Genomic DNA, 17042 nt, shown 5'->3' with positions numbered 1-17042 from the left:
CCATCCCCGATGCCCCCGGACGGACGTCCTCGAGCCAGCGGCACCCGCACCCCCCCCCCTGCGCCCCGCTGTCCCCGCATGCCGCGTTACCGCTCACGGTCTCTCTCTGTCTGTCTGTCCGTCCGTCCTTCTGTCCCTTCCACAGCTCCTGCTCATCTTCTCTCTGTCCCAAAGCCTCATGCGTCAGCTCAAAGAGGCTCTCCTCCCCTTCATCTTCCTCCACCTCCACCTCTCCCTCATCTTCCTTAAGGGCCTCCTGGGCTTTTGCTGGAGACTGGGAGTATCCAAAGTAGGAGCGGGGAGGGCGGGGGCCGTGCATGCCACCCCCAAACCCCCCCGCGCACCCCAACCCCCGGGGGTCCCGTCCCCACCCCGGTGGCACGCACGAGGCCGGCGAGCTCGGTGCTGCTGGGGGGGGGGGGACGGGGGGACACCACGTTGGGTGTCCCCCTCCAGCAGCGCGGCCACGGGGAGGAGCGGGGACCCCGCGGCGATGGGGGCGCGGGAGGGGGACACCCGTGCACCGGCCCCCCCCCGGGTGACAGCGGGTTCCCCGGTGTCCCCACGCAGATGCTGGCCACGCTGCTCATCACCCGCCAGTTCCTGCAGAACGTCAAGGAGGTGTCGCAGCCCCACCTGTACCGCCGGCTGCGCCGGGGGGACCTCAGCCTCCGCAGCCTCCGCGAGGTCGCGCACGCCGTCCTCCGCCTGCTCGCCCGTCACCGCGGCCCCCCGGCTGCCGGGGCCGCCCCCGAGGGGCCGCGGGGTGAGAAGAAGTGTCTGAACGGGGGCTGCGGGGTGCCGGAGGAGGAGGAGGAGGAGGAAGAGCGGCGCGAGTCGGATTCGGAGGACGAGAGCGCCCTGGACTGCGGGCTGAAGCTGAAGAAGGTGAGCTTCATCGAGAAGGCCGAGCGGCGCGGCACGGAGCCCGGCGGCCCCGAGGACGAGAGCTTCCTGGAGGAGGGCAGCCCCACCATGGTGGAGAAGGGCATGGACCCCGCCTCCGTCTTCGAGCTGGGCGAGGATGAGGATGACGCCGAAGGCCCCCCGGGAAGCCCGGTCAAGGCAGCGGAGCCGGCCGCCGTCCTGCGGGGCAGCCGGAGGAGGCGGGCGGCCGAGAGCAGGGAGGAGGAGGAGGGCGAGGAGGAAGGGCGCAAGCGGAACCGGGCATCCTGGATCGACCCGCCCGAGGAGGATTACTCCACGCAGCTGACGCAGGCGGAGGTGGAGAGCTGCATGAAGAAGTACGAGGTGAGCTCCGGCACGGCATGGGGCAACCTCCCCAAGCCCCACTGCAATGCATTCCTCCTCCTCCTCCTCCTCTTCCTCCCCAGGACACCTTCCAGGACTACCAGGAGATGTTCATCCAGTTCGGCTACGTGGTGCTCTTCTCCTCCGCCTTCCCGCTGGCCGCCATGTGCGCCCTGGTGAACAACGTCATCGAGATCCGCAGCGACGCCTTCAAGCTGTGCACGGGGCTGCAGCGCCCCTTCGGCCAGCGGGTCGAGAGCATCGGGCAGTGGCAGGTGGGCTGGGGGCCACGAGGGGGCCGGGGGGGCTAGGGGTCTCGGGAGGGGGGCAGGCGGGCTGGCTGCAGGCTTCCAGCTCATCCCCGGTGCCGTCCCTCGTGCAGAAGGTGATGGAGGCCATGGGCGTCCTGGCCATCGTGGTCAACTGCTACCTGATCGCCCAGTGCGGGCAGCTCCAGCGCCTCTTCCCCTGGCTCAGCCCCGAGGGAGCCATCATCTCCGTGGTGGTGCTGGAGGTACGGCGCTCCCTTTGTTATTGGAGGGTCTCCCGGTGCGCTACCCTCTCCGGTCCCCGTTTCTCGTGGGGCGCATTTGGAGAGGGGATGCTCAGCGCGTCCCCCGTGCCCCCGCAGCACTTCGCCCTGCTGCTGAAGTACGTGATCCAAGTGGCCATCCCCGACATCCCCGCCTGGGTGGCCGAGGAGATGGCGAAGTTGGAGTACCAGCGCCGCGAGGCCTTCAAGGTAGGCGATGCCGACGGGGGGAAACGCGTCCCTGGGGGGCCGAGCACGGAGCAGGGACGTCCCCAGAGGCGTCCCCGTGCCCGACGCGCTCCCCGTTGGCAGAAGCACGAGCGCCAGGCGCAGCACCACTTCCAGCAGCAGCAGCGGCGCAAGCGGGAGGAGGAGGAGCGGCAGCGGCACGCCGAGTACCAGGCCCGCAAGGAGCGCGAGTCCAGCCGCGACGAGGCCAAGCCCGAGGCCGCCGGGCAGGACCCGGCCCACGAGAAGAGCCAGGGCAAGGGGAAGGGCTCCGGGGGCACCTCGCACGGCTCCGACAAGCCCAAGCGCCCCAGCTCGCTGCTGGCCACCAACAACGTCATGAAGTTGAAGCAGATCATCCCTTTGCAGGGCAAGTTCCTCTCCGGGGGGGCCGGGGCCGGCAGCACGGCCGCCGCCAGGTCCCCCCAGTCCCCCACCGGCAGCGATAACAAACTCCCCGGCTTCCTCAGCTTCAAGTTCCTGAAATCCCCCGAGACTAAGAGGGACGCGGGGACCGAGAAGGTCCAGTCGCCCACCAAGCCATTCAACCCCGGCAAGCTCTTCAACTTCGGCAAGTCCGAAGGGGCCAGCGGCAACGGGGCCACGGCCACCGCCTCCCCCCAGCCCCGGCCCGGCCCCTCCACGGATGGGGGCGAGCGGCCGGGCCCCAGCAAGTCCCACCTCAACGGGGTGCCGGAGGACGGGGGCCGCGAGGAGCCGGAGCTGCGGGCGGAGGAGGAGAGTGGGGGCTATAAACTCTAACCCGACGTTTCGGGAGCGAGCACGGGCGTGCTGGCCCCGCGCCCTGCACCGTCCCCCTCCGTCGCATCCCCTCGCGCCCCTCCAGCCCCCCTGCTGGGACCCGCTGCCACCCCATCCACAGCTCCGGGGGGGGTCCGGCCTCATCCTGCGGCACGGACGCCCGAGCAAGGCACCGTCGGTGTGAGCAGCAGCAGGGCCCAGCCACGTCCCCGGATGGAGCGTCCCCTCCTGTGCCTCTGGCAAACTGGGGACGGGCAGGCGATGCCCCGGTCCTGCTCCACGGCTCCCAGGAGGCCACGTTCACCCAAGGGGAATTCGGCGTCCCCAGACCCACCGGGAGCATCCCGCAGAGCCCCCATGGGCAAAGGCAGCCGGGCTCGGCACCACGTCTCCGATGGCAGAGGACCGAGACGGCGCGAGGAGCCCGATTCACCCGTGCCTACCGCCACCGCCGCGTCCTGCCGCACCAGCCGTCGCCCCGGGGCCGCCGGCACCGTCCCGCAGCCTCGGCGTGGGTCCGGTCCCGCCAGCACGGGGACGTTCCCCGTCCCCAGCACCGGCGGGGAGGGAGGGGGGGTGAGCGGCGAGCGCCGGCCACCCGGATTCCCATGCATGGGCAGCATTTCTTGCACTAAAAACAAAACAAAACCCAAGGCAAGCGGCTCGCTCCCGTTCTTCGTGCGACGGCTGGAGGCGGCGGAGGCGAGAGCTCGGAGCAGCCCGGCCCCAGCGAGCGCGACGGTCGCCTTCCCTCTCCGCTTTCTTATTTCGTGGAATTAACTCGCAATAAGGCGCTCGCGCACACGGACGTCACGGCGAAGCCCGGGAGAAGGACGGGGCGGGGGGTGGGGGGCGATGATGATGATGGGGGGGGGGGGAACAGCTTCGCTTCTGCCAGGGTGAAGGTTTTAACGCCGCCGGGTCTAGGCTTAGTGCTTTGGGAGCCGCCGTCCTCGCGGGGAGGAGGCTGCCCGCGGCTCTGCTCGGCGCTGCTTCGCTTTACGGGGTGGTGGGGGCCGGGGTAAGGCCGGTGCTCGCTGTCCCCTTGTCCCCCCCTGCCAGCTCCGCTCGCTTCCCCCCTGCCCCCAACCATTTCTGAAGCAAGCAGGGGGAAGGAGGGCTCCGGCCACGCGGGGCGGCCGCCCCATCACTGTGCCTGGCCCAAGGCCTGGGCTGTAGGAAACGTCAGGTTGTTTTTCCCACCCCGTCTCTCCCCAAAACGTGCGTGTGGTTGTTTTGTTGTTCCCCTTTTTGTCTTTGAACCAAGCCATTTTATACAGCAATAAGGCCAGGGGAGCACAAAGGCTCTGTTGCTCCACTCATCTGCGCCGCACGGGCCCGGGCGATGGTCCGGGGCGGATGGGGAGATGCCACGGCCACACGGCCGGGCTCCCGGCACCGAGCTTTGGTGTCCCCGGGGGGCACGGTGGGGCAGAGCAGCCCCCTCGCCCTCCCACGGGGCCGGGCACCACGCTCAGTGCCTGCCAGGCAGGAAGAGCAGAGGGTTTCTGGGGCGAGATGAGGGAAAAGGGAGCAGCGGGCTCCAAGGCGCTGAGAAACTGGGGCAAACGGGCCCCGGACAGGACAGGAGGAGCAGCACGGCTGCGCCCCGGAGCTGCTGTGCAGGGAGCAGGAGCAGCAGCAGTGCCTTGAGCGAGGGGAGCCTGGAGAAGGGGGAACCGTAACCCCAACACCCTCCCGGGCTCAGCTCCCTGCTGCAGAGCCCGAAGTCCCGCTGGGGACCGCAGCGAAGCTCGCCCCGGCTCGGCTCATCTGCCCACACACCCCGGCGCCGTCCCCTCTGTGCCGGGGGCCGTGCGGAGCCCCCTCCCGTTCCCCGCTCACCGTTTTGGTTCTCGGCTTCTCCCCGGGTTGGGCTCACCAGCTCTCATCTCGGTTCAAACGCGCCGGTCCTGAAGGGAATTCTGTTTGCGTCCCACTTCCCTCCTGGGGGTAACGGTCCTGGCACGAGCTGTCCCCGCACCACCTACCAGGGGACAGGGCAGGGGCCCGCTGCTGTCGGCCCCCCGTGGTCCTGGGCATTTTTAAACATTTCTTTACACAAAATATTTCTACAAGCGGCCGCCTGTCTGCCGTCTCACTCCTCGGGGCAGTTACTGTACAAAGGAGGGAATTGTTTCCTTTGCCTTTTTTTTTTTCCCCTCTTTTCTCCCTCGCTGTGCTCTCTTTCCTTGGAAACTAAAAGAAACGAAGGGGGTTATTTATTTCTTTTTAATTTATTTTGTCATATTTTTGTAAAACCTGCAGAAATGCAATAAAAGTATATTTCAACAAGCCTGAGGCGTGCGCCAACTCCTTGCCCCAAGCGGCTTTCATAGCGTGCGTGCTCAGGGAGCGAGCCTCAGCGCTCCCGACCCTGGGGAGGGCAGAAGGGGACACTTTAGGGCCACCGTCCCCCCGCAGCCCCCCCAGGCAGGGGGAGGCTTTGAGGCACGGGTGGGTTCGCAGCACGCTCAGGGAGCAGCGCCCACAGCCACGCCGCAGCTCTGCCGCGTGCCGTCGGTAGCGGGGAAGGGTGGAGGAAGAACGAAGAGCTCCAAGTCCTCTAAATTCTGCAAATTTATTGTAGACAGTATCAAACACGGAATCGTTTAAAAAGAAAGGCAAAATCCCGACGGCCGTGACATTTGACTAACAGCGCGTTTACAGTCGCTCCACGGCGGCAGCCCTCCTGCCAACACGCGGCTGTCAGGAAACCTCGCGTTCTCCCGGCCCCACCAGGATTTTTGAAAAAAAAAAAGAGGGGAACTGGAACTTGCGGAGACGGGTGGGAAGGAACACGCGCTCACAAGCTCGACGCCGCGCTGCGAGAACCAGCCTGGGACGGCGTGTGCTGAGCGGGGCGAGGAGTTAGGGCAGGCACGGGCAACAGAGAGCTGAGAGCCGCTCTGAGCCGCTCGGACGCGACGCGCGACCGGCCAGGGACGGGCGGTTCAACTAAAAATACCCAGCAAAGCCTGCTAACGGCACGCTGCGCGCTGATGAATGAGCAACGAACGCATCTGGAAGGCAGCACAAGTGCGGCACGAAGGCGGTGGCGCAGCTCGGGCCATCGGCTCAGCCTTCACGCCGCTTCTCGCCGTAACTCAGCGCTCACCTCGTGTCCCTGCACCCCGGAGCCGTGGCTAAGGAAGGAACCGGCCGGTCCTGCCCGCAGCCACGCCAGCTCCCCCCAGCCCTGCCCACACTCAGGCGCGCTGCTTGTCCAAGCAGGGAAGGGTTTGACCTGTCCAGGGTGTCAGCGTGGCGTGTGGCCGCACAAAAAGCGCCGCGTGTGCGCGTAACAGGGAGAGCCGGGAGCTACGGCACGGCAACGCACGGAGGAGCTCACTGGGACAAGGCGTCCCGGGGATGGTGGCGGAGCTGGGAGCAACGAGGAGCGTCGCTGCTGGCTTCCTAGCCGAAAGAAGCTGGCTTTGGTCTGGAACGGGAGGAAATTGAAAGCAGAGTCGGAGCAAGGAGAGCACAAGTGGCTGTCCTCGTGGCGCACGAGGCGGCGTTAAGGCAGCTTCGCTTTCCCAGAGCTGAGGACCGGGGCCGCCCCTCGCCTCCGAGGGCTGGCGGAGGAGTTGGGTGGTGGAAGGGGCAAGAACGCAGCCGATGAGCTGGGGAAAGCCCTGCCTGCACCTTGCGGGGTAGCAAACATCAGCCCACTTCACATCACCCCATCCTTCTGGGCAGGCATCTCCCGCACGAGGAAAACCCCCGTTCGATCAGGGTGGAGGTTTCACAGCGCTGCCCATTTCATCCTGCCAGCCAAATGCCTCCTCTGGGGTTTACGTCGGTAAAACCTGGCATGCCACCACAACACCTTAAAGCCACCCAGCTCCTCAGAAGGCATTAAGGCTTCTCATCAGGCTTCTTAAATGTATTCCTAGAACAAGCTAATTCTGAAATCACACCCATGGGGAGGCTCGGTTTGTCACACCTGGGGCCATACCAGGAAAGTTCCGCCTTTAAGAACAGCCCCGGCGTTAGAAAATTCCAGAGCTGGCGTTTCGTTTCCTTGCTTCAGCCACAAAAGCTCCTCCCTGCAGGCCACATTCAGCCTTTTCAATATCCCGAAGTTATTTTTTTCCAGTAATTGAAAAAGGTTCCAGAGGTCCTCTCTCCTCCCTGACATTAAACTCTCGAGGTGACACACGTTTCCCATCCAAGACAGCTCAGCACGCGTCTCAGGACGGGCACGGCCGTGACAGCACGGCATTTAGCGCGGGCTGCATGCGACCGCAAGACCCAGCCTGCGCAGCCAGCCCACCTGGCCACCCTGCTGGCTCAGCCTTTCGGGTGATTGCTGGCACCAAACCCCCCGGATCAGCTGTCAGACGAGACCCCGGGGCCGCACGCTCGCCGTCAGACCGCAGGCGTTCGTGAAGCAGCAGCGGAGAAACCCGAAAGCGCAGCGTGAAGGTCAGCCTGCGCTTCGCCAAGCCCGTGATGCAATACCCCTCCTGGGCACCGCGACCAGCACAGCCTCTGCATCGCCCCCAGAAATACCCTGAGCTGCTCCCAGGTAGATTCAACCCTCTCTTCTTTAAAGAAAAGGATTTCTCGCTCAGCAAAAAACGTGAGATGAAACCTGCCATGGGGAGACATCAGGTGGAAGGCCCTCTGGTCGCGGTCAGCACATCGCACAATTCCCCCGCTGCCAGCCTGGCGGAAAAGTCGTTTTCCTGCTGTAGATGTGGTCTTTTTGAAAAACCTTTACAATAAAAAATGAAGCTAGTGGTAAATAAACAAGCCAGGAAACGCTAAGTGGTAACAGAGCTGGTAGCCGCGGTGCTGAAGAACATTTAAAAAGAAACAACAGGACTCCTGCTTAGTCTTTGCCATTAAGGCCGGTGACAAAGAGCCCACCAAAAAATAAAGCTTTGACGTTTCACCTGTTCCATCTACCTAGTGCCGAGTGAAAATGTTGAGATTAGTGTCCATCACGTTCCGAAGTCGTCTCAGAGGAAGCAGTCCGAGCACCCACGACTCACTGCTGCCTAAGGCACACGCTGGAGGGAAGGAAACGCATTTTCCACTCGATCCTACTCCGAAGCACACCGCACAGCCTTCCCCAGCGGGGCCCTCAGTAAAACCCCGAGCAACTGCCTGCACGGGGAGCTCACCAGCCAACAGCTCGGCGCCTTTACCCCGTTCTCACCGGGATTACGATGGCAGAAAAGAATGCCCAGGTTACGCACGCCCTTGGGATTCGTCGCCGGGCTCGGCAGCCAGCTCTGAACACGGCCACGCGGGACAGAAATGCCAGGCTTTGAGACCAGTACAGCTGCTGCTGCTTCGTGTCTTTCCTAGGCTAAGAGAAGAAGTATTTTTTTAATCAGATCTGACTCATTTAATGACTCTAGAAGCCTGTTCTCTTGCTGTGAAACTCATCACCCCGTCCACCTCAAATACTGCTCCGGTAACGAGTTTAAACACTTTGCAGCCCAGGTGCAGCCTCTTCGCAGCTCAAGGCGGTTTCAGGGCTTGTCAAAAGCTTTTGCACGTGCTTGCCAACTCCGTAAGCTTTGTGACGGTCCTTCACTTGCCACAAAACCTTCCAGCCACAGCTTCTGCTGCATTTTGCCTTTCCCTGGGTTTACTACAGTCCCCTCCAGGCCCCTGGTCAAAGCACGGGCGATACCGAACGCGCAGCGGGTTCGGGGCCTCGTCCATTAGGGCCTTGAAAAGCTTCCAAGGACAGAAGGAGGAAGCAGCCTGGAAGCCGACCGTGCTAACGTTAGCTAACCGACCATCCTCAGACCAAACAAACTAAGCCGGCAAACGTCAGGGATCAGCCATAAATGCAAACAACCAACACTTTGCTGCTGCGATGCAGCTGGACAGAACATGTTGCAATCTGTCCTTTCCAACATTCCCCCCCCCCTCCTCCAACTCTTACGTGTGAGGAGTAAGTTGGTTGGGTTTTTTTTTTGACTATTCCTCCCCTAAAAAAAAAGTAAATATATGATACCAAGAATTAACCTAGACAAACCGTTAGTTTCCCTGCACATCAGTCACCGGTGTATTTTTACGTTAGAAAAAGGCAGTGCCTAACTTTTTAATATTCTAAACTGACCCAACACACACCTCAGCTGCTCGAGTGCTGATTAATAGCGGGGCGCCCTGCCTGGCAGCACAGACGCCTACGAACAGGGCGGTCTGCTGCAAGAGGCTGCTCCCGATGGACTCCTCGTCCCCGGGTAGAAACGTGCTTCTGCGGCTTTGACGACTGAGCAAAGATTCCCTATGCACCTAAAAAAAATCCTGATCTCTGACAAGTATCTCAAGTTCTCATTAAAAAACCCAAACCTTGAGTGTACATCGGTAAGGGGATCAGTACAAATAGCACTGCGCAGACGTACAAAAGAACCCCTGAGGGTCACTAAGTTTCAGTCACTTTGTAACAAGAGTCTGAAGAGCGAAGAGCTTGGCGTTATACAAACAGTGTGGTCAGCAAGAAATCCGGGGTTTGGGGTTTTTTTCTTATTTTTGTTGTTTTCAATGCACTAAGGCACCAGGAAGTCACAGTTAGGCAAGTAAGATCTTCCATGCAACGCTCAAACCCGATACACTTACCACGTATTACACAGATAGGATCAAAGTGCAATAGCTTGAGGACAGCACTCTGGAGCCAGGAGCAGCAGGAAAAGTGGGTTGGAGAAGGAAGGAAAGGAGGGAGCTCTCGCTGCAGCTCAGACGGGATGCAGAAAGACCCACCGGGGGCATTAGAAATCCATACTGCCTGTGCTCAACCATGAATGCAAAAAACAAACAAACAAAAAGACAAGTTTGATACTTTAGGTCACATCTCCTTGAAGATTAGTTTCTCCATCACTCCAGAACTACTTAAAAAAAGGCAACTCCTAGAAATACCTGAAACATTCCAAAGGCTCCCATAACCAACAAGGCAATTTTTAACGACACGGAGGGAACAAAGACGGGGGGTTACGACAGGAAGGAACTGCCAACTCTCTTTAATAGTACATCGCTCTGTCTAGCAGAGAAGTCAGCAAAGCCCAAACCTTGCCATGTCAATCAAGTATACAGCATTTTACAACTTCAACGCACTGTACAAACATCAGTCTGCAAGGCTGCAGCTCTCAAGCTTTGCTAAAACACACAAATTGGTCACACTTTACCACCAGCTGCATGTCCGTTTCCTCTTTTGGTATCTCACAGCTCCTCACAGGATTCTTCAGCTTCAGCTCCAGACGATCCCTGCGAGACCAGATGCTAACACAGCACCTTCAGTTAACATCTTGCACAAGAAGTGCTTGTTGACGGCGGAACTCTGGGAGAAGTCCTCTTGCAATTGCCAGTAAATCACACAGAACTCTAAGCATTTATCTTCACCAACACGGTTGGCATTTCCAGCAACGTTCCAGTAATTTGGAGGTTACTGCCATAGCAAAAAGGTAACATTTTCTGAGGCAGGTACAAAGTTCTAAACTACTCGGTGTTAACTTTACGTTAAATTCATTCACTGCATCAGAAACTCGGTGCCTAACACACATTTGAGAACGCAGAGGGAGCTGTGCCCTGCTCTTCCCAAGGTTCTGCCTCGTAACACGCTCCCTTCGGGTCCCCTTCGCCCCCACGCCTGATCTTGTGGCGTCCGCTGGTAGGAAGGGGATGCCGTGGAGAAGGGGATAGCAGAAACCCTGGCCTCAAGGCTCGTGGCCACTGCAATCGCTCAGAACTAGGCTTATCCAGGATCTCCAGAACAACGTTCGTGAGATTTCTTGAACTGGTGTTTCAGATCGGTGAACGAGGAAAAAACACAGTTATAAATTCATCAATTTAAACTAACACAGTGTGAAGTCAGCTTCTTACATTAAAGCAGACAAGACATCATTACTAAACTACACCTTCCCTGTCCCCTTCAGTGACGATGGTCATCTCCTTTTAAGTCTCTCAACCTCCGAATCCACCCGGACGCCTTACGGGTCTCCATTTTTGCTCCTACTGAAGAGTCAGGGAAGGGTTACAGGCAACAGGCACTGAGCTGTCACAGTCCGAAAGAGATCGACTGGTCTTTAACGGAGACCACGGAAGCTCACGTTTTGATCAACTCTAAGTTGACTCCACTCCAGACATGCCGATATCGCAGGAAATTCAACGTACCATTAGTCAGAGCCGGCAGTCGACACAGAGAACTAGATCTAGTTGCCAAGGTGCTCCCAGACTTATCCGGCCAAGCGCTGCCTGCAGGGCGCCTACCCAACTCCACTCCATCAGCTGCTGCTTAAATACACTGTTGATCAAATACTCAGAATAGGATAAAAGTATCCTTTTATTCCAACGGAGAAGTTGCACAGATCAGTCTGTTCAAGACCAAGAGACTGTTAGGGTTAAAGAGCAACACAAGCAACACACCTTTCACTTGAATTCTCCATGACCACTGACGCATGAGATAATGTACGCTGCCAAACGACCGTGGCCCTTACAGAACAGACCAAAATACAACTGATATATCAAGTTGACAACACATTTTGCTAAGATCAACATAATCCTAAATGACACCCATGATTTCTTTTTTTTTTTTTTTTTTTAAGTGCAGTGCCAATTTCAGAGCATTTGAGAAAAAAAAATAGTGAGGCCCCACGCTTATGGCTGGACTGGGCACAAAGAAGAACGAACCACTTGTGACGTGTCAATGGGCACACGGACCGAAAAGCCTGCCCCGCTCCAGGGGTCTGTGACAACCCCCGTCTCCTGCTCAGGCTTCCATAGCTGGACCCGGTTGGTTAGGTAACAGATTTAACAAAACCTGTAAAAGTGACAGTGTATAATTTGAGAAAGGAGGAGCTAAGGTTACACTAGGTGTTGTACTGGATTGTTCCACCATCGCTCCCTAAGTTTTACGGCATAAATTAAAAAAAAAAAAAAAAAAAAAGGAGAAAAAATAAATACATTGGCTCCTATGAAGTCAGAAGTGGTTTGGGCTGCATAGTGGATGGGTGAGAGATGGGGGCAAGGGGCGAAATTTACACACTTTGAGACAAAACAGGAAGCGCCTGCAAAGTAGTAGAGGAGAAAGCCAAGAGTTTAAGTGTCCTCGTTCATATCCTGGCTGTCTGTCCGAGCGATTTTCCGTGGTGGCGCCGAATTCTCACCTTCTATTTCCACTTGCTCTTGATCTCTCTTCTTTGCTGCATTCTGTTTGGACAAAGAAAGTCACAGTGAAACTCTCCAAAGCCTGTTGATGCTGGCGGGAGTTAATGCCAGTAGAAAAAAATGTTGTTTGTAAAAATTTCAGGAGGGAATATAGCAATGCGATGACCTAACGGACACACGGAAACAAACCAAGAGGGTTTTGCCCAAAGCCAAAGGGTGCTTCTTCATATTTGAGGGTGGGGCAAAGACACCAATCATCGCTCTCAGCATCTTTTATTTATAGATCGCAAATATTTCATACACATGAGTAAGATTCTCTTTTCCTGCTCCTCTGAGTCAGTCCCTAAACTTATCAAGATCACCAAAAGACTTCCGTCATACACAAGTATTTTCTTTTCAGCTTCAAGGCTCCTTATAATTTTGCTTCTCTCTGGGTTCTGCATCCTCTCATGATTAAAATCCCTGCTTTGATTATCTCCGCTCCCAAGTCCTCGCCTCGTGTCTGAGCACTTCCAACCCAGGCAGTATTGGTCTCAGACGCCAGCGAGAGCCTCCTAATTTGTGCATTCCTGATACGGGAACTCTGATTTCGTAACCAAGGTACTTACACGGCCTCATTAATGCATTCATGTTCTGCATAAGCTCATCCATCTTTTCTTAACGGTCTTGGGAGGCAGAAGCTCTACTCTAGCTGTAAAGCAGACAGCTGAGGCTCAGGGAGACCAATTTGCAAAGGTCACAAAGGAAAATTGTGCTAAGTGGGAAGCAGAACTGAAGTCTCCCAAGTTCTAGACTAAACACTGAGCTACTGTCCTCTAAATTGAAACAGAAGAAAAAGCTTTTAAAAAAATAAAACGTTGTGCAGAGACAGAGCCGTGCCGAGGCATAGCCTCCTTTTGCTGAAGTGCATTTCACAAGGACTGAATCACTCTTAATTAATCATCAATATCTTGATCGCGATCAATATTCAGCTCTATCGGCCAGAGTCAGCACATCGAGACGTTTATATTAAGGAAACACAACCATACCTTTTTGTCCCACTGCTGATGTAAGTAACGCAAAAGTATATTTGTCTTTTCTGTTACTATAACTGCCAAAGAAAGAGAGAAACAAGCTGAGGTCGTTTTGAAGACAACCTTTAAAACTGTGCAGCAATCATGACATTATTCCACAAAGCACGGCCCTTTGGATTAAAGGGCAGGCCGCAGGAACAGCGATCACTTCGTTAGGACAGAGGAAAAGCACAAAACACAGCAACCAGACTAACACCGCTTGGAACTGTAGTGACAGTTCAAGAGTATCAGCTGACCTGCTGTTTAAAATCAGTGAAATGACGCGTATGCCAGATCTTTAAAATCCGAAAACAGTAAAAAAAACCGCGTCAGTGGAGCAGACTTACTTTGTTCAGACGGGTATTCTCTCGTGGGAAGGTATACCGATGGTCTTCTGTTCTATAGAGGAATCGGACAGTTACAGAACGACAGCCGGCAGATTTTTAACTCAAGCACAGCTAAACCAACCCAAAGGCCACCACAAACCCAGGCTGCAAACGCATCCTGCCATTCTGCCCTGTTAGATGACCCTGCGCTGCTGCTTCTTTTCTCTGTTTTTTTAAGAAATTCGAAGCAGGTCCATTTTTCTGGTGTTTTTCAGGGCCGAAGACCCCATATGTGCGTATGCAGAGCACCCCAGCTGTGGCTTGGCTGACGTGAGGACGCACGGCTCACCAAAGCAAGCAGGAAGTTTTCCTTGCCAATCTCAGCTCATGAACTGCAAGCGTACATGGATGGGTTTGTTTGTTTTTAAGAAAACAAACAAACACTCGACTGAGTTTATTTCCCTCTGATATCCTTTGAGCCCTGCAGGAAAACCTCCCAGAGCACCGGGGCTGTACGGCCGATGTGCAATACTTACTGATGCTTTACATACAGAGTCCGCGTGGAATCTGCTGAAGTTGCTTTTGTTGTAGACCGGTAATCCTTTCAAAAAATCTGCCTGAAAAGACAAAGAACACAAACAAAGAAGTAGGTGAAGAAAGGAAAAGCGATATTCCAGTTGTTGTTTGCTTCGGGCTGATTCTCCAAGGAGCAGCTCGGGTCGTTAAGATAAATAACTGCAGGGTTTGGAAGGATGTTGCCAGGTCCCAGCTAGCGAGAGCCGCTGGAAACCGAAACAAATAAAGAAAAACAAAACTGTTTTTGTAAACGAAGCGAATCCCCAGCTTTCGCATTTGGCTCGCTATTCTCTCAAAGTTCTAGAAGGCTGCTCAGCAAACCCCTCCCGGCCTACAGGTGAAGCGGGCGAGCTCTGACAGAAGGAAGCTCTGCAGCACGCGGACACCAGCAGGACCCACAGACCAGCACAAACCACACGATCGCACAAGGAAACTGCCGCAGCCACCCCGATGACTCAAATCCTTGAGCCCGTCCCCGTTTCACACTGGTTGCTCTTTCGCTTTCGCAGTTACCATCCTTTGTCAATTCCAGAACGCGACGAAAGCCTCCGAGGCCCCCCCAAGCCCCGTCCTTATCAGCGAGGCCCGACTTTTTTGTGAAGGATCACGCCCCTGCGTGCGTCAGTGCCGCCAGTACTTCAAAAATAACCCCCCAGTTCTGGAGGCCGGGGTAGGTCCCTGCTCCCCAGAAAACAGCTGGACACGCAGGGCAGCGAAGCTACGTGCAGCGGGAGCCCGCGGAGCCCTCGCTGCTTAATTAAGCCGCGCCAGCGTGAAGCAGGAATTTCCTTCTCCAAAGCGAAGAAAAGGAGGGCGGGAGGAGAACGTTACGGGGTCACGAGAACGGCGAGCTCGAAAGCCTGCTGGAGCCTCTTCACTCACAGCACAGGGACAAAGGAAGATGCTCGGCAAGGCCTTTAAAGCAGCCAGACGATGGGGAATAAATGCACGAGGTGCCCGGGCGGTGAGCGGGAGAGGCCCCGAGCCACCCGAAGTCATCAGATCAGCTACCTGCGCCGCAGTGATACTCACGGAAAGCCCCAAAGCCTATTATACGGCACGCTAAAGGCTTCTAATCCCGCACAGGCATCAGCCTGCTTAGAAGCAATTTAAAAAGGAGAGGAAAGCAGCAGAGGAGCCGTTTGGTTTCGGCGTCAGAAGCGACGAATGAATGGACGCTGCTGCTCCGCAACTGCCGGGCTCGAAGGCGTTGTTTTCGCTCAAATAGGAGCCGTTATTTTTATTAACGCTGCATCTTTAATTCAAAACAAAGAGCTATAATTAGCCGAACCAGAAAATATTATTCAGGCTCTTGTTTTTGGAAGAGCTCTACCGACGTTTCCACATTCAGCCCTTCCCGGGTGCCAGGTTTTAGCTAAAAGAGACTCGCATTCAAGCAGCCAACTGCAAATTCCTCTCGTCTCATCCCCCCTCAGGGGCGATGCCACTTCCCCGTGTCACCACTTCTCCAGGACAGAGCCCCTCGCTCGCTCGGCTGAGCTGGGGATCGAGGCAGGATCCTCCAGCACGGCTACAAGAGCCCCGTGGATCCGGGCCGTGCCGCCCCGCTCTCCCTGGCGCCGAGAATCCCGAGCTGAAAAGGGTGGGGAATCCTTTAAGGACTTCCACGGGCACGGCCAGGCGCTTTCCTCCGCACAGCCCAGGTTTAAGACTCACTGACCGTACTTATGCTGTTTAGCAGGGCTGAGGATCTTTAAAAACATTCCCTATTTCAAAGCAAACCCTTTACGACACGGCGCTACAGGAGCCCGGACAGACACCTCCCTGGTTTCTTTAACTATTTGCTTTCATTTCCACTTACAGGAACGGAAAACCACTGCTCTTAGCGAGCAGCACACAGCTTCAGGCATCTCCCACCCCAGACTATTCCCCTCTGCCCCTCTGGGGGCTTTGGGCTGGCAGAGCCCCCGCTGGCCCTGAGAGGGGGCGCAGCTCTCACCAGGCACGCCGCGGTCTTTTAACAGACTTCTCCAGCAGCGCTATGCCCAGTAAGTTGCTAACATAATAAAATTATCAGTCAAAATGAGTTTTAATTAAGGAACGTGTTTTAAACGTGGGCGTCCCCCCCTTCTTTAGAACAGAAGCAACTGAAGCAGGACGGCAGCAGCTGAGAGGAGGCTCCCAGGCAGGAAGGCTGCCGCGCTCACGCCTCTGAGACCTCAGCTCCTGCAGGAACAGCCTGGAGCACGCCGGGCTCTCAGCCTCCACCTTGGCAGAAGCCACCTGGGCGAACCCACAACTGCTGGGGCAGGAAAACGGCAGGGAAATCAGAACGTGAGCACGGGGAGAGGCATTTCTCCAGCTTGGGAGAGGCATTTCTCGAGCTTAAGCGTCGGGAAGTACAACTGAAAGCCTTGTTGCTAGTACCGAGGCTATTCGGCGAATCCTGCCCCACACCTGCACACTTCAACAGGCATCTGCTGGGATGCAACCTCCTGAAAAGGTCCCCTGGGGGAATCGCCCCGAGCACATTCCTGGATATCCAGAAAGAGACAACACTGGGAGTGCAGTGCCCCTTATCTGCTCCGAGGGCACAAGATAAGGCAGCCTCGGGAGGTCACCGCCGCGCCCGCGCACACCCACCGCAGCAGGTTCACCGAGGAACAGCTGCGGCACTGCCCCACACGAGGAAACGTTCCTCCTGCAGGCCTTCTGCCACCCTTTCACCACGCAGAGCGCGCCCAGGAGCCGGCCGAGCTGCTGCAGCTCCCTGCGCGGAAGAGGAAAACCAGCACCGGAACCGAGCCGAGGCCTCGTTTCATCTGGGGAAGAGGCAAACCCCCCGAACGCCAAAACAAGCGCGCGGTTAAGCGACCTCGGGAGCCAACAGCAGTTCCTTCTACGGTTTGGGAAGTGAGGGAGAGATAAGAGGCATCTACTGTTCCTGTGTCAACAGGGCGCTCGGCTTGCTGGAAGTCCTCGTCTAAAAGCAGAAAGGTGAAAATAAAACCCAAAACCAAGCGACGTGTGCGAGCCCAGCCCTCAGGTTTGGGAAGGAACCGCAGCACCCGCACCGTGCAACGTGAGGCCCAGGGCACCGGGGCTGAGGGCTGTGTCCCAGCACCACGCACACACATGGACGTGGGGTGCAGGAGAAGCCTCCACACGGGGAACGGCCACCAGGACTCCCGGCCTCGGGACACGGAGACCCCAGGGAACACCCCC

The 17042-nt window shown here is 56.9% G+C and overlaps 2 protein-coding genes across 2 annotated transcripts in view; one reads left to right on the top strand and one right to left on the bottom strand.

Annotated features, from left to right (window-relative positions):
- The window catches only part of ANO8 (anoctamin 8), a 26570-nt gene that overhangs the window by 3669 nt on the left and 5859 nt on the right, over positions 1 to 17042 (top strand). The window contains exons 10-15 of the mRNA XM_035308682.1: positions 8 to 289; positions 571 to 1251; positions 1335 to 1526; positions 1634 to 1765; positions 1883 to 1993; positions 2096 to 2884. Of these exons, the coding sequence (XP_035164573.1) occupies positions 8 to 289; positions 571 to 1251; positions 1335 to 1526; positions 1634 to 1765; positions 1883 to 1993; positions 2096 to 2773 (2076 nt within the window). The 3' untranslated portion in view covers positions 2774 to 2884. The remainder of the gene's footprint in view (positions 1 to 7; positions 290 to 570; positions 1252 to 1334; positions 1527 to 1633; positions 1766 to 1882; positions 1994 to 2095; positions 2885 to 17042) is intronic.
- Positions 9744 to 13999, bottom strand: DDA1 (DET1 and DDB1 associated 1; the record flags this gene model as incomplete). Its single annotated transcript, XM_035308680.1, has 4 exons — positions 9744 to 11944; positions 12931 to 12992; positions 13302 to 13353; positions 13817 to 13999. Coding segments are annotated over 4 exons (408 nt in total), but the record flags the coding sequence as incomplete, so codon positions are not given.

Source organism: Oxyura jamaicensis, chromosome 28 (assembly GCF_011077185.1).
Source record: "Oxyura jamaicensis isolate SHBP4307 breed ruddy duck chromosome 28, BPBGC_Ojam_1.0, whole genome shotgun sequence".
Classification (NCBI taxonomy): domain Eukaryota; kingdom Metazoa; phylum Chordata; class Aves; order Anseriformes; family Anatidae; genus Oxyura; species Oxyura jamaicensis.
Note: the sequence above shows the minus strand (reverse complement) of the source record. Positions and strands in the feature narration are given on the sequence as shown.